Source organism: Limanda limanda, chromosome 14, assembly GCF_963576545.1.
Source record: "Limanda limanda chromosome 14, fLimLim1.1, whole genome shotgun sequence".
Classification (NCBI taxonomy): domain Eukaryota; kingdom Metazoa; phylum Chordata; class Actinopteri; order Pleuronectiformes; family Pleuronectidae; genus Limanda; species Limanda limanda.
In genome coordinates this window covers 978954-1004572 of record NC_083649.1, presented here as the reverse complement: position 1 = coordinate 1004572, position 25619 = coordinate 978954, and the positions used below count along the sequence as shown (strand labels likewise).

The 25619-nt window shown below is 51.0% G+C and overlaps 2 protein-coding genes across 2 annotated transcripts in view; both read right to left on the bottom strand.

Annotated features, from left to right (window-relative positions):
- Positions 1-1085: 1085 nt before the first annotated feature.
- On the bottom strand, positions 1086-5999 carry ncbp3 (nuclear cap binding subunit 3). Its single transcript, XM_061085727.1, has 13 exons — positions 5780-5999; positions 5191-5256; positions 4529-4634; positions 4305-4430; positions 3992-4117; positions 3778-3917; positions 3518-3626; positions 3323-3422; positions 3113-3222; positions 2032-2347; positions 1744-1916; positions 1507-1665; positions 1086-1413 (listed from the first exon to the last, which is right to left on the bottom strand). Exons 1-13 carry the CDS (start codon positions 5954-5956, stop codon positions 1088-1090), a joined length of 2034 nt encoding a protein of 677 aa, XP_060941710.1. The 5' UTR covers positions 5957-5999; the 3' UTR covers positions 1086-1087.
- A 1979-nt stretch (positions 6000-7978) lies between these two features.
- Positions 7979-25619, bottom strand: part of LOC133019713 (rap1 GTPase-activating protein 2-like) — an 18925-nt gene continuing 1284 nt past the window's right edge. Inside the window, exons 3-25 of the mRNA XM_061086272.1 lie at positions 24339-24423; positions 24184-24210; positions 23778-23825; positions 22100-22132; positions 21729-21923; positions 19552-19655; positions 19314-19392; positions 19156-19209; positions 18985-19068; positions 18695-18795; positions 18474-18603; positions 18239-18394; positions 17997-18068; positions 17833-17919; positions 17618-17764; positions 10374-10478; positions 10109-10200; positions 9925-10029; positions 9060-9165; positions 8492-8543; positions 8278-8348; positions 8123-8170; positions 7979-8013 (exon numbers count right to left, since the gene is read on the bottom strand). Coding sequence (XP_060942255.1) covers positions 8159-8170; positions 8278-8348; positions 8492-8543; positions 9060-9165; positions 9925-10029; positions 10109-10200; positions 10374-10478; positions 17618-17764; positions 17833-17919; positions 17997-18068; positions 18239-18394; positions 18474-18603; positions 18695-18795; positions 18985-19068; positions 19156-19209; positions 19314-19392; positions 19552-19655; positions 21729-21923; positions 22100-22132; positions 23778-23825; positions 24184-24210; positions 24339-24423 — 1945 coding nt within the window. The 3' untranslated portion in view covers positions 7979-8013; positions 8123-8158. The remainder of the gene's footprint in view (positions 8014-8122; positions 8171-8277; positions 8349-8491; positions 8544-9059; positions 9166-9924; positions 10030-10108; positions 10201-10373; positions 10479-17617; positions 17765-17832; positions 17920-17996; positions 18069-18238; positions 18395-18473; positions 18604-18694; positions 18796-18984; positions 19069-19155; positions 19210-19313; positions 19393-19551; positions 19656-21728; positions 21924-22099; positions 22133-23777; positions 23826-24183; positions 24211-24338; positions 24424-25619) is intronic.

The following is a 25619-nucleotide window of genomic DNA, read 5'->3' as shown; positions in this document are numbered from 1 at the left end:
ATGAAGCTTTGTCCTGTAAAGTCTGTGTGTCACAAAGAATGGTCCCGAGTGTGTGTGTGGGGGGGGGTGTGTCTCCACGGTAACGCGTCAATGACTTACTGACAAAAAAACAGACGTTTCCATGATGCTTTGTTTAGTGATGCAGAGGTCGCCAGTTAAACATCAACACACGTAGTTCAAACATCAGCCTCTGCTTTAATATTCAACACTGGAAACTATTTAGTAAGAAATTCATATTTTTCTGTGTTTTTGGCCCCGATCCTGATGTGAGCAACTGGTTATTGATTATCACTCGATGATCAGATGCTAATATTCACCTGCACATGATGGACACTTCAGAACCAACGTTGGTTAATCTGAACAATTGGAAACTGAGCCGAGTGGGAGCTCTGTCCGCGGAATCCCACTCTCATTTAAGATCTAAATCAAAGTGTAAAATCGTGTTCTATCAAAAACAAAAAAGGTCGAAAATCTGGTTTGTGAGTCTTAAGGGGACCAGGACGAGGGACAGACACACAACACGAGGGACAGACACACAACATGAGGGACAGACACACAACATGAGGGACAGACACACAACACGAGGGACAGACACACAACACGAGGGACAGACACACAACATGAGGGACAGGCACACAACATGAGGGACAGACACACAACATGAGGGACAGACACACAACACGAGGGACAGGCACACAACACGAGGGACAGGCACACAACACGAGGGACAGACACACAACATGAGGGACAGACACACAACATGAGGGACAGACACACAACACGAGGGACAGGCACACAACATGAGGGACAGACACACAACACGAGGGACAGACACACAACATGAGGGACAGGCACACAACATGAGGGACAGACACACAACATGAGGGACAGACACACAACACGAGGGACAGACACACTGCCAGTACGAGCGTCTCCTCAAAGTAAAAACCCTCCACAGCTTCCTGCCCCAGACGATCGCTAAAGACACAGAGTTCAGACCCCCCCCCCCCCACCCACCCCCCCCCCCCCCCCAGGTTCAGGCGTCGGACACAGAGTTCAGAAGCCCCGCCCCCCCCCCCCCCCAGGTTCAGGCGTCGGACTCGTCGCTGCTGTCCCGACTGATCTCGATCTGCAGCGACGGCAGGTTGTCCAGTCGGCTCTTCTTCATCTTGTGCGACACCTGCTCCTGTTTCTGTTTGATCATGGCGCCCCACACGTTCTGCAGCGTGGCGTCGTCCTCCTCCGCCTCCTCCTTGTCCTCCTTCCCTCCGTCGCCTCGGCCCACCGGACCGCCCTCGCCGCTGCGCCCGGAGGACGAGGAGAACCGGCCCGGCGAGCGGCTGCTCGGCTTGAGGTCGCGACGTCCGGAGCCGCTGTCGTCCTCCGCGGAGCCGAGTCTGCTCCACAGGCCACCTGATGAGAGGGGGCGGAGCCACGTTAATGATGCCGTGTCAGACAGAGAGAGAGAGAGAGAGACAGGCAGGGGGGGGGGGGAGAGAGTCCTACTTGTCTTCCTGTCCTTGGACGAGTCAGAGAACAGGCTTCTGGTTTCTTGACTGGCCACACCCAGTCTGCGGTGAATGTCTCTGATTGGCTCTCTGGTCGGGGGCGTGTCCCTGGGGGGGGAGGGGGAGCGTGGTCTCTTGCCCAGTCTCTGTCGAACATCTAACAACAGGTTTTTATTAACAAACTGTAGATTCTCTGAAACAAACAAAAAATAATAACACAACAAATGTGTCCCACCTGTTTTCCCTCCGCTGGCCACCAGGGGGGCGGGTCCCTCTCTCTCTCTCTGCCCCTCTCTCTCTCTCTGTCCCTGTCTCTTCTCCTCCAGCAGCTGGCGCACGTCCGTCAGCTTGGGGGGGGGGGTCGGGGACCTGCTCCTGCTCTGAGACCCGGTCTCCCCGAGACGGTTCCTGCTCAGGAAGAAGAAACATCTGTTCATGAATCTGGCGCCAGGAGGAAACCGACTTCATCAGATTGTTGAAGTGAAACAAACGACAGTGGAACGGCGGCGGCGGCGGCGCTGACCGGATGCTCTTCAGGTGCGTGTCCAGCTCGTCGGCGTACATGGTCATCTTCTTGCTCTTCTTTGGCGACGGCGTGGAGATCATCTTCAGCTCCAGGTCGTAATCCATCTCGTCCGACTCCGACCACGGAGACGGCGAGCGGTCCGCCCGGCTACGAAGCCCCGCCCCCGGCGAGCGCAGGGCGGCGCTCTTCTCTCCTCGCTCCTTGTACTCCACCACCCGGTCGTCCGAGTCCATGTCCTCGTCCCCGCCGTAGTCATCGTCCTCCTCCTCTTCTTCTTCTTTGATTGGCTCCTCTGGCAGGTTGACCAGGTCAGCTGGGGGGGGGGGGGGGGGGGGGGTCAATCCAGATTAATAAACTGATCCTGAATCACAGTTCTGATGGTTTCTGTCACACTGAAGTTAGCTTCACACTGGTCTGACAGAGATTAAAGTTCAGATCTCTATGAACTCTAATCATCTCAAACATGAGGTTTAAACAGATCGTCTGATTGGTCCCTGAGCTCGAGAGTCAGTCAGGTGACCTCTGTCGTCTGATTGGTCCCTGAGCTCGTGAGTCAGTCAGGTGACCTCTGTCGTCTGATTGGTCCCTGAGCTGGTGAGTCAGTCAGGTGACCTCTGTCGTCTGATTGGTCCCTGAGCTGGTGAGTCAGTCAGGTGACCTCTGTCGTCTGATTGGTCCCTGAGCTCGTGAGTCAGTCAGGTGACCTCTGTCGTCTGATTGGTCCCTGAGCCCGTGAGTCAGTCAGGTGACCTCTGTCGTCTGATTGGTCCCTGAGCTCGTGAGTCAGTCAGGTGACCTCTGTCGTCTGATTGGTCCCTGAGCTCGTGAGTCAGTCAGGTGACCTCTGTCGTCTGATTGGTCCCTGAGCTCGTGAGTCAGTCAGGTGACCTCTGTCGTCTGATTCCAACTCACATTCACTTTAAAAACCTGTGTTTTAAACTCTAGGTTTTAAAACACGTGGTTTTACCAACGTATCTTATGCATAAAACGTGCGGATGTCTCCAGCTCGTTGGACGTGTTTCAGACTGAAGTGGATCACATGAGACCTGAGACCTGAACCCTGGAGCCGGAGGTTCACCTGAGTGCCGGTGCGTGTAGGGCGGCGTGTGACCCATGCTGTCTCCGATCAGAGGCTTCTTGGTCTTGATGACGTCTCGCTGGATTCGTGATTTGTGAAACCTCCGCTTCCTGAAACACAGACCAGACTCGTGATGCTGGAAATAGTCGAGAGACAAACAGAAAACCTCAGGTCAGAGGTCAGGTCAGAGGTCGTGGATCTGAGCCTCACCAGGAGTTGCTCAGGATTCCCCTCATGCCTCCGTAGTTGGGGTTTCCGTACTTCATGTAGTACCTGCTGCGGCGGGCGGCGCCCAGCTCCTTCTTATCTTCTACAAACCAAAACACATTTACATCTGAATGAGTTTGTCCCCTGGAGAGTTTTCATCATCATGTGTGTGTGTGTGTGTGTGTGTGTGTGTGTAACCTTGTGTGGCGAAGCGCAGGAGGATTCTGTTTCCTTTGAACGGTTTGATCGCCGGCCGCAGGTCGTTCCTCAGCAGAGACTCTCTCTCTGCTCCTGGTAGGTCGTTTATCTGTAACACACACACACACACACAGACACACACACCGACACACACACACACACACACAGACACACACAGACACACACACACACACACACAGTCAGATTACAGAGTTTCTGGAACAGGTCAACAGATCTGGTCACTTCCTGTGAGACCCTACCTGACTGCCCTCCTCCTTTGTCTTTGGCTCCGCCTCTGCGTCGCTGTCCTTCCCCTCCACCTCCTCGCCACTCTTCTTCGCCGTCTCGTCTTCGTCCACCTCACCCTCCTCCTCTTCATCTGACCTCTGACCCTGGGGAACTGTGACGACACCAGTCAGCTGCTTCTCTTCACATCACCTGCGGCGTGAGTTGTGTTTTTGTTCACACACTGACCTTCGCTCTGCTCGGCCGGCTCTTTGGCGCCCTCTGTCTCCGTGGTAACGGCCTCCGGGTCTGGCGTCCGGCTGGCGTTGATAAGGGCTCTGATGGGCGTGTTGTCGTCAAGCCAAACCACGTTACCTAGGAAACAGTGCGGTGGCGTTGAGAAACACTCGAGCTGAGATCAACTGATGAGACTGAAACTTTGTGACTTGAACCCGTTGAACATCCAGGTGATCAGAACGCCATCAGACGGATGTGTGTGTGTGTGTGTCTGTGTGTGTGTGTGTGTGTCTGTGTGTGTGTGTGTGTGTGTGTGTGTACTCACAGGAAGCATCGTCGATCCACTCGATGTGCGCCGGAGGATATTCCTTAAAATATCCAAAGATGTCCTGCGTGCTCATGTCGTCCACGCCGGTCACGTAGACCGCCTCCATGCGGAGGTTGGGGATGGCTGAGCGCCACAGAGACGACAACGACAGGGTCAGCAAACACACAACCGGGTCTCACACATTCAGTGGGTTCACATCCAGGGGTCACGTGACCTCTCACCTTTCTTCAGGATGTCTTTGTCCAGAAAGAGGTTCCTCTGAGCGTCGCTCTCCTCGGCCTGGAAATGAAAACGTCTCGCTCGCTTCTCCTTCCGCTCAATGGCTTCCTGAAGGAACATGAGGGTCAGCTCCCAGTGTGTGTGTCTGTGTGTGTGTGTGTGTGTGTCTGTGTCTCTGTGTGTGTGTGTCTGTGTGTGTGTGTGTCTGTGTCTCTGTGTGTGTGTGTGTCTGTGTGTGTCTGTGTTTGTGTCTCTGTGTGTCTCTGTGTGTGTCTGAGTGTGTGTGTCTCTGTGTGTCTCTCTGTGTGTCTGTGTGTGTGTGTGTCTCTGTGTGTGTGTGTGTGTCTGTGTGTGTGTGTGTGTCTGTCTCTGTGTGTCTCTGTGTGTGTGTGTGTCTGTGTGTGTCTGTGTCTCTGTGTGTGTGTGTGTGTCTCTGTGTGTGTGTGTCTGTGTGTGTGTGTCTGTGTGTGTGTGTGTCTGTGTCTCTGTGTGTGTGTGTGTCTCTGTGTGTGTGTGTGTCTCTGTGTGTGTGTCTGTGTGTCTCTGTGTGTGTCTGTGTGTGTCTCTGTGTGTGTGTCTGTGTGTGTGTGTGTGTCTGTGTGTGTCTGTCTGTCTGTGTGTCTCTGTGTGTGTGTCTGTGTGTCTCTGTGTGTGTGTGTGTTACCTTGGAGTTGACGTCGATCCCGGTGATGAAGGCTCCGCCCTTGTTCTCGTAGCGGCGGCTGGTGTCCTGAAACACAGATGTTCTTAACGAGTCTTAACGAGCTACGACCTCCTCAAGTCAAACTAATTAAACCTGTAACACAAGCAGCTGAGACCCTGTGACGTCAGCCTCACTTCAACCAATCACTGAGCTCCGGACTCACAGGCACGGAGTTGCCATGGAGACCAGTCTGTAGGTCAGATGCGTCTTGAGAGAGATCAAAGGAATCACCGGAAGCAGCTGATTCCTCGGGTCACAGGGGGGGGGTCGTGAATCTGAACCACGGTTCCACTTCCTGTTCACTTCCGGTTCACTTCCTGTTCACTTCCTGTTTACCGAGCGGGGTCTCGCACGGTCCGTGCGTGTGAGGATCAACAAGTGGAACCCGCGCACACGAGCCGCGTCACAGGCTCTGAACCCGGGGGGGGGGGGGGACCACCCGGTGCTCCCCGGGACCCCCGGCCGGTCTCCCCCCCCCCGGTCCCACAGCCCGGACCGGACCCGCCAGCCCCCCCATCCCCCCCCGGCCCCGGGCCTAGCGGACACTCACCGGCAGCAGCTCCGTCAGGCAGCGCGTCACCGACACGTCCTCCAGCTCCCCCTCCTCCACCTCCATCGGCTCCGCATCGCGAGCATCCCGGTCCGAGTCCGAGTCCGAGTCCGGGTCCGAGTGCTCCGAGCCGCTGTCCGACTTCACCGACACCCGCAGGCTGCGTACGGCCGCCATGGCGCTGCAAACAACGGCTGCAGCTGCGGGTTGAACCCGGAAACGATTCTCTCTCCTCACTCTTCTTCGTGGGCGCTGCGGTGCTGAGTTCCGGCCCCTCGCAGCAGCAGCGCCACCCAGTGGTGCAGGTGAGTATAAGTACCACAAAAGTACTTAATTACTTAATGTAATAAAGAATTATACATGTATGTTTATTTAATATTATTAATATAAAATATAATATCATATAGTGTGTATTTTGGCGTTTAGTGCAAAAAAACATCCTTTTTTTGCGGTTTCTTTTTTCAGGTTTTAAACCTGAATCAACCTTGGTCATAACCTCTTTATTTACAGTCTATGGTCATAACCTCTTTATTTACAGTCTATGGTCATAACCTCTTTATTTACAGTCTATGGTAATAAACTCTTTATTTACAGTCTATGGTCATAACCTCTTTATTTACAGTCTATGGTAATAACCTCTTTATATACAGTCTATGGTCATAACCTCTTTATATACAGTCTATGGTCATAACCTCTTTATTTACAGTCTATGGTCATAACCTCTTTATATACAGTCTATGGTCATTACCTCTTTATATACAGTCTATGGTCATAACCTCTTTATTTACAGTCTATGGTCATAACCTCTTTATTTACAGTCTATGGTCATAACCTCTTTATTTACAGTCTATGGTCATAACCTCTTTATTTACAGTCTATGGTCATAACCTCTTTATATACAGTCTATGGTCATAACCTCTTTATATACAGTCTATGGTCATAACCTCTTTATATACAGTCTATGGTCATAACCTCTTTATTTACAGTCTATGGTCATAACCTCTTTATATACAGTCTATGGTCATAACCTCTTTATTTACAGTCTATGGTCATAACCTCTTTATTTACAGTCTATGGTCATAACCTCTTTATTTACAGTCTATGGTAATAACACAAGACTGAGTCGACTGTGACGAAGACATTTAATGTTCAGATCGTGTGAATCTGTTCCAGCGACAACAACATTTACAACCACTGAACGATAGAGAGCATGTGAACAAGGTGATGACATCACGTGTGTGACACTCATGTGACATCACATCATGACTCGAAAAGAGTTAGTGACACACCGCCAGCGGTAAGCCCCTCCCATCATTAAGTGAACTTCACTGTACGCGCTCTGTGATGTCACTGTGATGTCACTGTGTACTCTGGAGCTCTGTGATGTCACTGTGATGTCACTGTGTACTCTGGAGCTCTGTGATGTCACTGTGATGTCACTGTGTTTTGCATCTGTATGAACTGTTTCTGTTGTGAACTGGATTTTAAATAAAGTCAAGTGAAGGATTTCACAGGAACATCTGTGTTTACTTTACAAAGAACGTGATTAATACTCATGGATTGTTTTTACTCTGACTGCAACCTGTGATGAAGGAAGTACTCAGATTACTTCAGGAAAAGTACCACAGTGTAGAAATACCCAAGGAAAAGTATAAAACTAATCTCATCAAAATAAGCACTCGTGAATTAAATACTTTCAGAATCACGTCTGAATTAATATTTAAACATGTTAAATAAATTTCATCTTAATCAATAACAACACTTCAACTGTAATCAATCCAGTGAAAAGAAAAAGTGAGTCAGGATAAAGACCAGGACCGGACTCGGGACCAGGACCAGGACCGGACTCGGGACCAGGAACAGGATCAGGACCAGGACCGGACTCAGGACCAGGACCAGGACCAGGACCAGCACCAGACCAGGACCGGATTCGGGACCAGGACCAGGACCAGACCAGGACCAGGATCAGGACCGGACTCGGGACCAGGACCAGGACCAGACCTCCTGTCAAACACTGAGTCTCTGTCTTTCTCTGCTGTTTGGACACATTCAGTTTTGTCCTCCTTTGTGAAGACATGTTGGGTTCAGATATTTATTGTTGATGTGATGAGTTCAGGAAGGAATCGACACACGGTGCGTTGTTATCAGATTTCACTTCTTCCTCTTCCTCTTCCTCTTCCTCCTCCTCCTCCTCCTCCTCCTCCTCCTCCTCCTCCTTCATGTTGTTGTGGAAACTGCATGGAGACAGAATATATGATTCAGACCAAATTAAAAATATTTCAAAACAACAAATAATAATAATAATAAAAAAATTGTCATTTTCCAGAATAAGAGCGTTTGTACCTCAGCACTTGAGACTCACTGCTGAGGTTCCTCAGTCTAATGTCCCTGCTGACGACACAAAGACAAGATCATCCTCATCCTGTAAGTGTGTGTGTCTGTGTGTGTGTCTGTGTGTGTGTGTGTGTGTGTTGGTTGTGTTGTGGGGTCACACTCACTGCAGCAGAGTGGCTCAGCTTGTCGAATCGAAACTTGAGATTTGATCTCGGAGAGTTTTTGTTTTTCACCTCTGAAACACACAAGCACAATGACAGTGTGTCTGTGTGAGCGTGTGTTTGTAGTGTGTGTGTGAGCGTGTGTGTGTGTTGTGTGTGAGCGTGCGTATGTGTGAGCGTGTGTGTGTGTGTGTGTGTGTGTGTGTGTGTGTGTTACCTATTGGGCTGTGACACACAATGAGGGGACCTGAACTTTGACCTTCTGCAGTCTGAAGACAGAAACAGAACAAACTTCATCTTCTTTGTTTACATTTGAAATGTTTCCTGTTCTGTGAATAAATTCACCTCAAAAATAATAAATTCAAATTCAACAATAGTAATTTCACTTTACTCCACATTAAAAGTCCTCAAGTCCGTCTCTTATTAACAGGCTCTTAATGTGAAAATACTTCATGTGTTGAGCAGAAAACTGAACCTTGTCTGTGAAGAACAGGAAGTGCAAATGGACGTTATGCAAACGTATTAATCATCATCGAACCCGTTCTACAGGCGCACACGAAGCTGGTGGCGAGAGCAGGTCGCTCGATGTTGAGCTGCGGTGGATTCTGCCACACGGGGGCGCTGACGCACATTCAGAGCTAATGACTGCTGTCAATATCCACCACAGTTCTTCCATAGCTTCATGTTTTTACCAGACACACTCAAACATGAGAAATCAAATATCTAACGACTGTTTCACAGGAGCTGTAATGCTCATGTGGCTCTAGCGCCACCGTGTGGTTCACCTGCGTGTTGCAGCTGAGAGGTCTCGAGGTGTCTTCAGCAGTCGGAGCGAAGCTGCAGCTGCTGGACGTTGATCTGGAGATTCGACTGCTCTCCTTCACGTGAATCCTTCAGATCAGAAACAAACACCGGAGGATTCACACCTGATTTCTGCATAATTGTAAATTCTTATTTTTTTAATAAGAATAATATTAATTAAACAATGAAAATAAACTTATGGTCAAAGTTGAACGTTTTGTCTTCAACTCAAACAATCAGAGCATGAACAGCGTGTCCACAGAAAACTATGGGGGATCTAAAATGAAGCCCTGTGGAACTTACGGGTTATACTATGTCTGCATTTTGTAAACTTTACTTTACCTTAACTAAGAATCAGACTTAATATGATTTTTCAAATTCTGAAAGCTTCTCAAACTGTTCACTCGAAGGTGTAAAAGTCTGTGAATCAGTGATTTTAATGTTGATCAAATCAAAATTTAATTTGTAACTTTTGCTCTCTCATTAATAAATAAGACTTCAATAATGTAAAGTTTCCTCCATTAATCTCACAAATTAAAGGGAACTCAAAGATAAACGTTAGAGTTGAGATTCATTATTAAACTCTTTACGCTGTTTTTGAGTTAGCGCCGTGTTTAGAGTAAAAAGTAGGAAAACCATTTTTCGTTCACTCTTCTTCTTCACTGCTTTTGTTGGCACATTGCTGGTTATGTGTTGTGATACCGCCACCTGCAGGTCAGGTGAGAGTAACGCCACTGTGTCGCTGAATGTGTCGTCAAACTTATTGTGATTCTGACGAAGCGGCTGAGCAGAAAAAAGCTCAAAATGAAGAAAGGATGAACGGAGGAGGAGAACCCGCTTCCCACTCACCTGTCCCGTTGTCCCGCCTCTGGAGAGCTGGGATTGGACGGCAGCTCGGAGCCCCCCCCCGGGTTGGGCTGGCAGCTGTCGAAGCTCCTCTGCTCGCTGAGGACACTGAGGGACACGAGGGACACGTTGGACACGAGGGACACGTTGGACTCAGGAGGAGCTACTGTGGTTAATCGAACTTTACCTCCGCTGGTTGTGCTTCTCTGTTTGGCTGTCGATGCTCAGCAGACGAGGGAAAAGCCCCGAGCGCCGTTTCACAGGAGATCGGACGTTACACTAACGACAGACACACACACACACACACACACACACACACACACACACACACACACACACACACACACACACACACACACACACACACACACACACACCAGCTGTTAACACAAACCGACACAGTAGCAATAACATTCATGATCATGAGGAAGACGACTTCGACCTCTGCTCACCTCCATGCTCATGTGTGCCAGACCCCCCCCACTCAGACTGGTGGGCAGGCCCGCCGCGCCGCGCGACATCGTTTCCATGGAGACGCTCCGTCCTCGCATCGCCCTCTGAGACGCGTGAAGAACGTGGAAGAGTCAGAAGCACACCCACATCAAAACCCTCTGAGTTCTAACAACGTGACACAGCCCCTGGTGGTTGGATGCAGTATAGGTCATAAACCCCGCCTCCAGCCCCTGGTGGTTGGATGCAGTATAGGTCATAAACCCCGCCTCCAGCCCCTGGTGGCTGGATGCAGTATAGGTCATAAACCCTGCATCCAGCCCCTGGTGGTTGGAGGCAGTATAGGTCATAAACCCCGCCTCCAGCCCCTGGTGGTTGGAGGCAGTATAGGTCATAAACCCCGCCTCCAGCCCCTGGTGGTTGGATGCAGTATAGGTCATAAACCCCGCCTCCAGCCCCTGGTGGCTGGATGCAGTATAGGTCATAAACCCTGCATCCAGCCCCTGGTGGTTGGAGGCAGTATAGGTCATAAACCCCGCCTCCAGCCCCTGGTGGTTGGAGGCAGTATAGGTCATAAACCCCGCCTCCAGCCCCTGGTGGCTGGAGGCAGTATAGGTCATAAACCCCGCCTCCAGCCCCTGGTGGCTGGATGCAGTATAGGTCATAAACCCTGCATCCAGCCCCTGGTGGTTGGAGGCAGTATAGGTCATAAACCCCGCCTCCAGCCCCTGGTGGTTGGAGGCAGTATAGGTCATAAACCCCGCCTCCAGCCCCTGGTGGCTGGAGGCAGTATAGGTCATAAACCCCGCCTCCAGCCCCTGGTGGCTGGATGCAGTATAGGTCATAAACCCCGCCTCCAGCCCCTGGTGGTTGGATGCAGTATAGGTCATGAACCCCGCCTCCAGCCCCTGGTGGTTGGATGCAGTATAGGTCATGAACCCCGCCTCCAGCCCCTGGTGGCTGGAGGCAGTATAGGTCATAAACCCCGCCTCCAGCCCCTGGTGGTTGGAGGCAGTATAGGTCATAAACCCCGCCTCCAGCCCCTGGTGGTTGGAGGCAGTATAGGTCATAAACCCCGCCTCCAGCCCCTGGTGGCTGGAGGCAGTATAGGTCATAAACCCCGACTCCAGCCCCTGGTGGCTGGATGCAGTATAGGTCATAAACCCCGCCTCCAGCCCCTGGTGGTTGGATGCAGTATAGGTCATAAACCCCGCCTCCAGCCCCTGGTGGTTGGATGCAGTATAGGTCATAAACCCCGCCTCAAGCCCCTGGTGGCTGGATGCAGTATAGGTCATAAACCCCGCCTCCAGCCCCTGGTGGTTGGATGCAGTATAGGTCATAAACCCCGCCTCCAGCCCCTGGTGGCTGGATGCAGTATAGGTCATAAACCCCGCCTCAAGCCCTGGTGGTTGGATGCAGTATAGGTCATAAACCCCGCCTCCATCCCCTGGTGGTTGGATGCAGTATAGGTCATAAACCCCGCCTCCAGCCCCTGGTGGTTGGAGGCAGTATAGGTCATAAACCCCGCCTCCAGCCCCTGGTGGTTGGATGCAGTACAGGTCATGAACCCCGCCTCCAGCCCCTGGTGGCTGGATGCAGTATAGGTCATAAACCCCGCCTCCAGCCCCTGGTGGTTGGATGCAGTATAGGTCATAAACCCCGCCTCCAGCCCCTGGTGGTTGGAGGCAGTATAGGTCATAAACCCCGCCTCCAGCCCCTGGTGGCTGGATGCACTATAGGTCATGAACCCCGCCTCCAGCCCCTGGTGGTTGGATGCAGTATAGGTCATAAACCCCGCCTCCAGCCCCTGGTGGCTGGATGCAGTATAGGTCATAAACCCTGCATCCAGCCCCTGGTGGTTGGAGGCAGTATAGGTCATAAACCCCGCCTCCAGCCCCTGGTGGTTGGAGGCAGTATAGGTCATAAACCCCGCCTCCAGCCCCTGGTGGCTGGAGGCAGTATAGGTCATAAACCCCGCCTCCAGCCCCTGGTGGCTGGATGCAGTATAGGTCATAAACCCCGCCTCCAGCCCCTGGTGGTTGGATGCAGTATAGGTCATAAACCCGGCCTCCAGCCCCTGGTGGTTGGATGCAGTATAGGTCATGAACCCCGCCTCCAGCCCCTGGTGGTTGGATGCAGTATAGGTCATGAACCCCGCCTCCAGCCCCTGGTGGTTGGATGCAGTATAGGTCATGAACCCCGCCTCCAGCCCCTGGTGGTTGGATGCAGTATAGGTCATGAACCCCGCCTCCAGCCCCTGGTGGCTGGAGGCAGTATAGGTCATAAACCCCGCCTCCAGCCCCTGGTGGTTGGAGGCAGTATAGGTCATAAACCCCGCCTCCAGCCCCTGGTGGTTGGAGGCAGTATAGGTCATAAACCCCGCCTCCAGCCCCTGGTGGCTGGAGGCAGTATAGGTCATAAACCCCGCCTCCAGCCCCTGGTGGCTGGATGCAGTATAGGTCATAAACCCCGCCTCCAGCCCCTGGTGGCTGGATGCAGTATAGGTCATAAACCCCGCCTCCAGCCCCTGGTGGTTGGATGCAGTATAGGTCATGAACCCCGCCTCCAGCCCCTGGTGGTTGGATGCAGTATAGGTCATGAACCCCGCCTCCAGCCCCTGGTGGCTGGAGGCAGTATAGGTCATAAACCCCGCCTCCAGCCCCTGGTGGTTGGATGCAGTATAGGTCATAAACCCCGCCTCCAGCCCCTGGTGGCTGGATGCAGTATAGGTCATGAACCCCGCCTCCAGGCCCTGGTGGTTGGATGCAGTATAGGTCATAAACCCCGCCTCCAGCCCCTGGTGGTTGGAGGCAGTATAGGTCATGAACCCCGCCTCCAGCCCCTGGTGGCTGGAGGCAGTATAGGTCATAAACCCCGCCTCCAGCCCCTGGTGGTTGGATGCAGTATAGGTCATAAACCCCGCCTCCAGCCCCTGGTGGTTGGAGGCAGTATAGGTCATAAACCCCGCCTACAGCCCCTGGTGGTTGGATGCAGTATAGGTCATTAACCCCACCTCCAGCCCCTGGTGGTTGGATGCAGTATAGGTCATGAACCCCGCCTCCAGCCCCTGGTGGTTGGAGGCAGTATAGGTCATAAACCCCGCCTCCAGCCCCTGGTGGCTGGAGGCAGTATAGGTCATAAACCCCGACTCCAGCCCCTGGTGGCTGGATGCAGTATAGGTCATAAACCCCGCCTCCAGCCCCTGGTGGTTGGATGCAGTATAGGTCATAAACCCCGCCTCCAGCCCCTGGTGGTTGGATGCAGTATAGGTCATAAACCCCGCCTCAAGCCCCTGGTGGCTGGATGCAGTATAGGTCATAAACCCCGCCTCCAGCCCCTGGTGGTTGGATGCAGTATAGGTCATAAACCCCGCCTCCAGCCCCTGGTGGCTGGATGCAGTATAGGTCATAAACCCCGCCTCAAGCCCTGGTGGTTGGATGCAGTATAGGTCATAAACCCCGCCTCCATCCCCTGGTGGTTGGATGCAGTATAGGTCATAAACCCCGCCTCCAGCCCCTGGTGGTTGGAGGCAGTATAGGTCATAAACCCCGCCTCCAGCCCCTGGTGGTTGGATGCAGTACAGGTCATGAACCCCGCCTCCAGCCCCTGGTGGCTGGATGCAGTATAGGTCATAAACCCCGCCTCCAGCCCCTGGTGGTTGGATGCAGTATAGGTCATAAACCCCGCCTCCAGCCCCTGGTGGTTGGAGGCAGTATAGGTCATAAACCCCGCCTCCAGCCCCTGGTGGCTGGATGCACTATAGGTCATGAACCCCGCCTCCAGCCCCTGGTGGTTGGATGCAGTATAGGTCATAAACCCCGCCTCCAGCCCCTGGTGGCTGGATGCAGTATAGGTCATAAACCCCGCCTCCAGCCCCTGGTGGTTGGAGGCAGTATAGGTCATAAACCCCGCCTCCAGCCCCTGGTGGTTGGAGGCAGTATAGGTCATAAACCCCGCCTCCAGCCCCTGGTGGCTGGAGGCAGTATAGGTCATAAACCCCGCCTCCAGCCCCTGGTGGCTGGATGCAGTATAGGTCATAAACCCCGCCTCCAGCCCCTGGTGGTTGGATGCAGTATAGGTCATAAACCCGGCCTCCAGCCCCTGGTGGTTGGATGCAGTATAGGTCATAAACCCCGCCTCCAGCCCCTGGTGGTTGGATGCAGTATAGGTCATGAACCCCGCCTCCAGCCCCTGGTGGTTGGATGCAGTATAGGTCATGAACCCCGCCTCCAGCCCCTGGTGGTTGGATGCAGTATAGGTCATGAACCCCGCCTCCAGCCCCTGGTGGCTGGAGGCAGTATAGGTCATAAACCCCGCCTCCAGCCCCTGGTGGTTGGAGGCAGTATAGGTCATAAACCCCGCCTCCAGCCCCTGGTGGTTGGAGGCAGTATAGGTCATAAACCCCGCCTCCAGCCCCTGGTGGCTGGAGGCAGTATAGGTCATAAACCCCGCCTCCAGCCCCTGGTGGCTGGATGCAGTATAGGTCATAAACCCCGCCTCCAGCCCCTGGTGGCTGGATGCAGTATAGGTCATAAACCCCGCCTCCAGCCCCTGGTGGTTGGATGCAGTATAGGTCATGAACCCCGCCTCCAGCCCCTGGTGGTTGGATGCAGTATAGGTCATGAACCCCGCCTCCAGCCCCTGGTGGCTGGAGGCAGTATAGGTCATAAACCCCGCCTCCAGCCCCTGGTGGTTGGATGCAGTATAGGTCATAAACCCCGCCTCCAGCCCCTGGTGGCTGGATGCAGTATAGGTCATGAACCCCGCCTCCAGGCCCTGGTGGTTGGATGCAGTATAGGTCATAAACCCCGCCTCCAGCCCCTGGTGGTTGGAGGCAGTATAGGTCATGAACCCCGCCTCCAGCCCCTGGTGGCTGGAGGCAGTATAGGTCATAAACCCCGCCTCCAGCCCCTGGTGGTTGGATGCAGTATAGGTCATAAACCCCGCCTCCAGCCCCTGGTGGCTGGATGCAGTATAGGTCATAAACCCCGCCTCCAGCCCCTGGTGGTTGGAGGCAGTATAGGTCATAAACCCCGCCTACAGCCCCTGGTGGTTGGATGCAGTATAGGTCATTAACCCCACCTCCAGCCCCTGGTGGTTGGATGCAGTATAGCTCATAAACCCCGCCTCCAGCCCCTGGTGGTTGGAGGCAGTATAGGTCATAAACCCCGCCTCCAGCCCCTGGTGGTTGGATGCAGTATAGGTCATGAACCCCGCCTCCAGCCCCTGGTGGTTGGATGCAGTGTAGGTCATAAACCCCGCCTCAAGCCCCTGGTGGCTGGATGCAGTAAAGGTCATAAACCCCGCCTCCAGCCCCTGGTGGCTGGATGCAGTATAGGTCATAAACCCCGCCTCCAGCCCCTGGTGGCTGGATGCAGTATAGGTCATAAACCCCGCCTCCAGCCCCTGGTGGTTGGAGGCAGTATAGGTCATAAACCCCGCCTCCAGCCCCTGGTGGTTGGATGCAGTATAGGTCATAAACCCCGCCTCCAGCCCCTGGTGGTTGGAGGCAGTATAGGTCATAAACCCCGCCTCCAGCCCCTGGTGGTTGGATGCAGTATAGGTCATGAACCCCGCCTCCAGCCCCTGGTGGTTGGAGGCAGTGTAGGTCATAAACCCCGCCTCCAGCCCCTGGTGGTTGGAGGCAGTATAGGTCATGAACCCCGCCTCCAGCCCCTGGTGGTTGGAGGCAGTATAGGTCATGAACCCCGCCTCCAGCCCCTGGTGGTTGGATGCAGTATAGGTCATAAACCCCGCCTCCAGCCCCTGGTGGTTGGAGGCAGTATAGGTCATAAACCCCGCCTCCAGCCCCTGGTGGCTGGATGCAGTATAGGTCATGAACCCCGCCTCCAGGCCCTGGTGGTTGGATGCAGTATAGGTCATAAACCCCGCCTCCAGCCCCTGGTGGTTGGAGGCAGTATAGGTCATGAACCCCGCCTCCAGCCCCTGGTGGCTGGAGGCAGTATAGGTCATAAACCCCGCCTCCAGCCCCTGGTGGTTGGATGCAGTATAGGTCATAAACCCCGCCTCCAGCCCCTGGTGGCTGGATGCAGTATAGGTCATAAACCCCGCCTCCAGCCCCTGGTGGTTGGAGGCAGTATAGGTCATAAACCCCGCCTACAGCCCCTGGTGGTTGGATGCAGTATAGGTCATTAACCCCACCTCCAGCCCCTGGTGGTTGGATGCAGTATAGGTCATAAACCCCGCCTCCAGCCCCTGGTGGTTGGAGGCAGTATAGGTCATAAACCCCGCCTCCAGCCCCTGGTGGTTGGATGCAGTATAGGTCATGAACCCCGCCTCCAGCCCCTGGTGGTTGGATGCAGTGTAGGTCATAAACCCCGCCTCAAGCCCCTGGTGGCTGGATGCAGTATAGGTCATAAACCCCGCCTCCAGCCCCTGGTGGCTGGATGCAGTATAGGTCATAAACCCCGCCTCCAGCCCCTGGTGGCTGGATGCAGTATAGGTCATAAACCCCGCCTCCAGCCCCTGGTGGTTGGAGGCAGTATAGGTCATAAACCCCGCCTCCAGCCCCTGGTGGTTGGATGCAGTATAGGTCATAAACCCCGCCTCCAGCCCCTGGTGGTTGGAGGCAGTATAGGTCATAAACCCCGCCTCCAGCCCCTGGTGGTTGGATGCAGTATAGGTCATAAACCCCGCCTCCAGCCCCTGGTGGTTGGAGGCAGTATAGGTCATAAACCCCGCCTCCAGCCCCTGGTGGTTGGATGCAGTATAGGTCATGAACCCCGCCTCCAGCCCCTGGTGGTTGGAGGCAGTGTAGGTCATAAACCCCGCCTCCAGCCCCTGGTGGTTGGAGGCAGTATAGGTCATGAACCCCGCCTCCAGCCCCTGGTGGTTGGAGGCAGTATAGGTCATGAACCCCGCCTCCAGCCCCTGGTGGTTGGATGCAGTATAGGTCATAAACCCCGCCTCCAGCCCCTGGTGGTTGGAGGCAGTATAGGTCATAAACCCCGCCTCCAGCCCCTGGTGGTTGGATGCAGTATAGGTCATGAACCCCGCCTCCAGCCCCTGGTGGTTGGAGGCAGTATAGGTCATAAACCCCGCCTCCAGCCCCTGGTGGTTGGAGGCAGTATAGGTCATGAACCCCGCCTCCAGCCCCTGGTGGTTGGAGGCAGTATAGGTCATGAACCCCGCCTCCAGCCCCTGGTGGTTGGAGGCAGTATAGGTCATGAACCCCGCCTCATCCATGTCTGCTGATGGGACGCGTACCAAACTAAACAGTACAAACCTTGATGGACTCCAGCAGGCCTCCGTGGGGGGGTCCGTTGTCAGCTCGACCGTCCTCCTCCAGGTCTGAGGAAATACCCAGCATGCTCTGGGAGCGTCTCTGCAGCTCGTCGTGGAGGCTGTCCAGCAGGGCGGCGCGAGTACGCTCCTGAAAACAAACACAAGCGTTCAGTGGAAGAATGACTCAGCGTCTGGATGAGAGGTCGGGGGTTTCACCTCCAGGCGGGAGAAGCGCTCGCTCTTGTAACAGGCCAACTCTGCGTTGATGAGTTTAGTGAGAAGAAACTCTCTGAACTCTGGACCCTGGAGAAACACATTCATTATTAAATGTTACACATCTTTTTTCAGGTTTGAACAAAAACCATGAAAACACGTGGCACCTTCTTAAAGATGGCCGGACTCGGGAGGGGCGGGCCAAAGGGAGGGACGTCCTCTCGTGCTGTGACGGACACCTGTCAATCACAACGGTTTCTATCTCAGTGACATGTTGTAATTAAAGATTCAGTTTGTAACTTTCCCTCATTGAATAATCTAAAATCCTCCAGACCTGTGTTGTTACATCACACTGCCCCCCCCCTCTCTCTATGAACAGATCTGTTTCTGATCCCTCAGGTGTTTGTACCTTGTAGCTGGTGCTGCCGGCGCCGGGCGGGTCCACCTGCACCAGGACGAAGGCGTGGAGGAAGTTGGACGCGATCATGTCGGGGACGAACGGCGTGGCTTCTTCTTGGAACACCATCGCCACGATGTCATTGCCTATGTGGCGTTTCCTCTGAAGCTGAAGTTTTATTTTGACATTATCCTGTGTCACAGTGTCACGTCATCAGTGACTTGTGTTGTGTGTGCTGGTTTTCTACCTGTTGTGCGTCTCCCTCAGTGAAAGGCAGTTTGGTGGAGACGTGGAACATGATCTCCTGTTGTCTGTGGACGGTGAAGACGGACTGAGAACCCGTCTGTCCGTGGGACACGTCCAGACCCCCCCGGAACCTGCACGGAGAGAGGAGGACGATTCTCCTCTCGGATTAATCAAACTATTATTTTACAATAATTAAAGCAATCATATGGTTGTGACTCTGACCCTTGGAAGTCCTGCAGCTCCACTGTGTCTCCGAGCAGCTGCAGGAACTCTGTGAACGCTGACGTCTCCTCGGTGTTCCTGAACAGCTCCTCCTCCGACACCTGAGGGACACGGGACACCCATAACATGTCTTCATCACATGTTCACCTCACATGTCTTCATCACATGTTCACCTCACATGTCTTCATCACATGTTCACCTCACATGTCTTCATCACATGTTCACCTCACATGTCTTCATCACATGTCACTGGTGGTGATATAACATGTCTGTGTGATGTCACATGGTACCTGACCAAATCTCTGTAAAATGACTCCGAACTTGAACGTGTTGTTGACCTGGTGCTCGTCATAGTTTAAGATCAGCTGCGACGCCTGGAGACAGTTTGATAGAATCAGTCCAACATGAGGACGTCAGAGGACGACAGACATTGTAGGAAAAAGAAGGAGGCGGAGCCTCACCTTCGGGTAGAGGACGGGACTGAACCTCAGATCTGTGGCTTCATCACACAACAGCTTCACCGCAAAGACAACGTTATAAACACGAAGTTTAGACTCACAAAGGTTTGTGTGTGTGTGTGTGTGTGTGTGTGTGTGTGTGTGAGTGTGTGTGTGTGTACCTTGGCCAGCTCTGGGACACTGGGGATGTCGGGCAGGTCAGTCAGCGTCAGTCTCTGATAAACACTTTTCACTCGAGACCTGACGAGACGTTTTAACAGATTAACATGAAAGTTATTACAAAAGAAACATTCACATTTGAACATCTCACACCTGTAAACTGTGTGTGTGTGTGTGTGTGTGTGTGTGTGTGTGTGTGTGTGTGTGTGTGTGTGTGTGTGTGTGTGTGTGTGTGTGTACCTGATGATAACGTGCAGGTACTCCTGCTCCCTCTCCTCCTCGTGTCTTACTGACAGCAGCAGATTTCCCAGAATGCTCAGCGAACATGAGAAGTTGAGATGTTCCTGAGAGACACAGTCACATGTAAACAAACAGTCACATGTAAACAAACAGTCACATGTAAACAAACAGTCACTTGTAAACAAACAGTCACATGTAAACAAACAGTCACATGTAAACAAACAGTCACATGTAAACAAACAGGCACATGTAAACAAACAGTCACATGTAAACAAACAGTCACATGTAAACAAACAGTCACATGTAAACAAACAGTCTCATGTAAACAAACAGTCACTTGTAAAAAAACAGTCACATGTAAACAAACAGTCACATGTAAACAGTCACATGTAAACAAACAGTCACATGTAAACAAACAGTGACATGTAAACAAACAGTCACATGTAATCAGACAGTCACATGTAAACAAACAGTCTCATGTAAACAAACAGTCACTTGTAAAAAAACAGTCACATGTAAACAAACAGTCACATGTAAACAGACAGTCACATGTAAACAAACAGTCACATGTAAACAAACAGTGACATGTAAACAAACAGTCACATGTAAACAAACAGTCACTTGTAAACAAACAGTCTCATGTAAACAAACAGTCTCATGTAAACAAACAGTCACATGTAAACAGTCACATGTAAACAAACAGTCACATGTAAACAAACAGTGACATGTAAACAAACAGTCACATGTAAACAGACAGTCACATGTAAACAAACAGTCTCATGTAAACAAACAGTCACTTGTAAAAAAACAGTCACATGTAAACAAACAGTCACATGTAAACAGACAGTCACATGTAAACAAACAGTCACATGTAAACAAACAGTGACATGTAAACAAACAGTCACATGTAAACAAACAGTCACTTGTAAACAAACAGTCTCATGTAAACAAACAGTCTCATGTAAACAAACAGTCACATGTAAACAGACAGTCACTTGTAAACAAACAGTCACTTGTAAAAAAACAGTCACTTGTAATAAAACAGTCACATGTAAACAAACAGTCACATGTAAACAAACAGTCACATGTAAACAAACAGTCACTTGTAAAAAAACAGTCACATGTAAACAAACAGTCACATGTAAACAGACAGTCACATGTAAACAGACAGTCACATGTAAACAAACAGTCACACGTAAACAAACAGTCACATGTAAACAAACAGTGACATGTAAACAAACAGTCACTTGTAAAAAAACAGTCACATGTAAACAAACAGTCACATGTAAACAAACAGTCACATGTAAACAGACAGTCACATGTAAACAAACAGTCACATGTAAACAAACAGTCACATGTAAACAAACAGTGACATGTAAACAAACAGTCACATGTAAACAAACAGTCACTTGTAAACAAACAGTCTCATGTAAACAAACAGTCTCATGTAAACAAACAGTCACATGTAAACAAACAGTCTCATGTAAACAAACAGTCACATGTAAACAAACAGTCACATGTAAACAGACAGTCACTTGTAAACAAACAGTCACTTGTAAAAAAACAGTCACTTGTAACAAAACAGTCTCATGTAAACAAACAGTCACATGTAAACAAACAGTCACATGTAAACAAACAGTCTCATGTAAACAAACAGTCACTTGTAAAAAAACAGTCACATGTAAACAAACAGTCACATGTAAACAAACAGTCTCATGTAAACAAACAGTCACTTGTAAACAGACAGTCACATGTAAACAAACAGTCACATGTAAACAAACAGTCACATGTAAACAAACAGTCTCATGTAAACAAACAGTCACATGTAAACAAACAGTCACATGTAAACAAACAGTCACTTGTAAACAGACAGTCACATGTAAACAAACAGTCACATGTAAACAGACAGTCACATGTAAACAAACAGTCACATGTAAACAAACAGTCACTTGTAAACAAACAGTCACATGTAAACAAACAGTCACTTGTAAACAAACAGTCACATGTAAACAAACAGTCACATGTAAACAAACAGTCACTTGTAAACAGACAGTCACATGTAAACAAACAACATGTATAAACTACAGCAACAAACAGGAAGTGTGACTGTGACCTCATCATGTTTCCTAACAGAACCAGGAAGTGATGTCACGCGTTGACTCCAGCTCTAACCTCACCCGGCCTAAGAAGTGCTTCCTGTACGCCCGCACCGCCTCGCTCTTCTCCTCCAGTCGGTACCCATAATGCTCCTCTGTTCCTCCCAGCGCCCCCCCCTCCTCCCCCGCAGCCTGAGGAGCCTCAGCATCCTCGATCCAGTAACCTCCGAACTCAGGCAGGATCACCTGAGGGTACGGCCCCCCCCTCTCCAACACCTGCACAACACACACACACACACACACACACACACAGACACACAGACACACACACACACACACACACACACACAAACAGACACACACACACACACACACACAGAGGACAGAACGAAGTGAGAACGCTGCAGACGTCTGAGTTCAGAGGAATCTGATGTGACGATGTTCAGTCTCACCTCCTCAATCCGGGGATAAGGAATGTAGTCGTCCTGAAAGACAAAGACAAGGAAGTTACACACTCACACACACGTGTCTTCAACATACATATGAACACATGAACCTGATGAGGACACAGACACGGTCACAGTCACAACCTTAAATCTCATTTCAGGTCTTCTCTGCTTTTTATGAGCAAATAAATGAAAAGAACTTCAAGATGGACAGAAATGAGGACTTGAAGACGGACACATGTGAGGACTTGAAGACAGACAGACGTGATGACCTGAAGACGGACAGACGTGATGACTTGAAGATGGACACATGTGAGGAATTGAAGACGGACACATGTGAGGACTTGAAGACGGACGGACGTGAGGACTTGAAGACAGACACATGTGAGGACTTGAAGACGGACGGACATGAGGACTTGAAGACGGACAGACGTGAGGACTTGAAGATGGACACATGTGAGGACTTGAAGACGGACGGACGTGAGGACTTGAAGACGGACAGACGTGAGGACTTGAAGATGGACACATGTGAGGACCTGAAGACGGAAAGACGTGATGGCTTGAAGATGGACAGACGTGAGGACTTGAAGATGGACAGACGTGAGGACTTGAAGACCGACACATGTGAGGACTTGAAGACGGACACATGTGAGGACTTGAAGACGGACAGACATGAGGACTTGAAGACGGACAGAAATGAGGACTTGAAGACGGACAGAAATGAGGACTTGAAGACGGACACATGTGAGGACTTGAAGATGGACAGAAATGAGGACTTGAAGACGGACACATGTGAGGACTTGAAGACAGACAGACGTGATGACCTGAAGACGGACAGACGTGATGACTTGAAGATGGACACATGTGAGGAATTGAAGACGGACACATGTGAGGACTTGAAGACGGACAGACAAGAGGACTTGAAGACGGACGGACGTGAGGACTTGAAGACGGACAGACGTGAGGACTTGAAGATGGACACATGTGAGGACCTGAAGACGGAAAGACGTGATGGCTTGAAGATGGACAGACGTGAGGACTTGAAGATGGACAGACGTGAGGACTTAAAAACCGACACATGTGATGACTTGAAGACGGTAAGACGTGATGACTTGAAGATGGACAGACATGAGGACTTGAAGACGGACACATGTGAGGACTTGAAGATGGACACATGTGAGGACTTGAAGATGGACAGACATGAGGACTTGAAGACGGACACATGTGAGGACTTGAAGACGGACACATGTGAGGACTTGAAGACGGACAGACATGAGGACTTGAAGACGGACAGAAATGAGGACTTGAAGACGGACAGAAATGAGGACTTGAAGACGGACACATGTGAGGACTTGAAGATGGACAGAAATGAGGACTTGAAGACGGACACATGTGAGGACTTGAAGACGGACAGAAATGAGGACTTGAAGACGGACACATGTGAGGACTTGAAGACGGACACATGTGAGGACTTGAAGACGGACAGACGTGAGGACTTGAAGACGGACAGACGTGAGGACTTGAAGGTGGACACATGTGAGGACTTGAAGACGGACACATGTGAGGACTTGAAGACGGACAGACGTGAGGACTTGAAGACGGACAGAAATGAGGACTTGAAGACGGACACATGTGAGGACTTGAAGACGGACACATGTGAGGACTTGAAGATGGACAGACGTGCCTTCTGTCTCTGAGGGACGGTCTTCATCTCTGCAGCCTCTGGTACCTGCTGCATCAGGGTCAGAAACAGAGGACAGAACTGAGACAGAGGACAGAACTGAGACAGAGGACAGAACTGAGACAGAGGACAGAACTGAGACAGAGGACAGAACTGAGACAGAGGACAGAACTGAGACAGGGTTTCAGCTCCAAGTCTGTTCGTTCCATTGAGGTAAAAATCCTCATTATCATCACTTTTATCAAAGTTTTCGATCAAAGGAAACAGGACGACTGCTGCGGACTCGTCTCCGACAGGGTTTAGAAGGACTTTCAACACACACACACACACACACACACACACACACACACACACACACACACACACACACACACACACACACACACACACAAACACACACAGTTCTTACCTCCATTTGGTCAAAGAAGTTAGCTGACTGGACGGAGAGAGAGAGAGAGAAGTGTGGTTAATGTTGGGTTATAATTGTGTGTGTGTGTGTGTGTGTGTGTGTGTGTGTGTGTGTGTGTGTGTGTGTGTGTGTGTGTGTGTGTGTGTGTGTTTGACCTTCATGGTGGGGGGTGCGGTGCGGGGCGGAGAGGGGGGGCACTCTGCCACAGCAACATTGGAGATGGTCAGTAGTTCCTGTTTACTGAGACAAGAATCATCAGGATCAACGATCAGTCATCACACAATCCTTAGAGCTGAATAATGCTTTTTAATAAAATAGTTTTTTTGGGTTTTGACTCGTCGTCAGAAACTCAATCTGATTCTGGATCCTGAGGAGCAACAGAAAGGTCACGAAGACACAACGAGACGAGAAGAACGAAGACAAGAAACCTGCTGAGAGGGAAAGGTCACTGTGTGTGTGTGTGTACATCTTTCTATCGTTGTGAGGACCACCACTCGACCAGTCCCGACAAGTCATCGTTTATTTTAGGGTGAAGATTTGTTTTTGGTGTTGGACAACAATCTGTTCTCACACATGAACTCAGTGAAACAGTGTCTGGACATTTCCTGTAGTGAGTGTCTGTGAAGCAGCAGCAGGACTCACTCTGACGTTTACACACATTTCACCAGGAGGCTGCAGGAGAAGATCCAGAACGTGTCCAGAGACACTGACTCAGACATTTGTTCTCACAAAGAGAACCTGCAGAACATGTGAGGAACATGTGAGGAACATGTGAGGAACCCGTGAGGAACATGTGAGGAACATGTGAGGAACATGTGAGGAACATGTGAGGAACATGTGCAGACTTCAGTTCATGACGGCGAGTGTCCTCACAGCTATAGAAATACAAATATGTGTGTATGTGTGTGATGTAAACCTCCTGACCTTCAGTTTGAAATAAAACCAGTTTCATTTTTAACCCGACTCTCAGCTGGTTCATTATCTCCACTCACAGCTGCATGTCACAGCAGATAACATCATGTCCAACACACACACACACATACACACACACACACACACACACACACACACACACACACACACTGCTCGGGGCTTCACACACTGAAGCTTCCTGTTCTAATGTTAAACATGTCCTGTCATTTGTGTATCAAACCTGCTGAACATGAAAACAACATGTTAACAACAATAAACACACACATGTGTCTGTAGTTTCATTTTGAACACTCGTCTCAATAGAGAGAACAATGCTGAAGTGTCTAAAACCTGTGTTCTGTGTAGTGACCAGCAGGGGGCGACTCCTCTGGTAGTTTCTATAGAAAGTGACTCTTCTTCTCACTCTCTAACGTCAGTAAACATTCAGGAGTTTCTGTCTCAGTCTCTAGTTTCAAGTCTTCTTCAAACAGCTGATGATCATTTAGTGAATTATGATCATTTAG

Excerpts from the sequence above, each read along its gene's own strand:
- ncbp3 (XM_061085727.1), bottom strand. The coding sequence starts at position 5,956 with ATGGCGGCCGTACGCAGCCTGCGGGTGTCGGTGAAGTCGGACAGCGGC. Across the intron at positions 3,423-3,517 it reads CCTGCGCTTCGCCACACAAG|AAGATAAGAAGGAGCTGGGC; the intron begins GTTACACACACA and ends TTTGGTTTGTAG. Across the intron at positions 3,223-3,322 it reads GGAATCCTGAGCAACTCCTG|GAAGCGGAGGTTTCACAAAT; the intron begins GTGAGGCTCAGA and ends TCTGTGTTTCAG.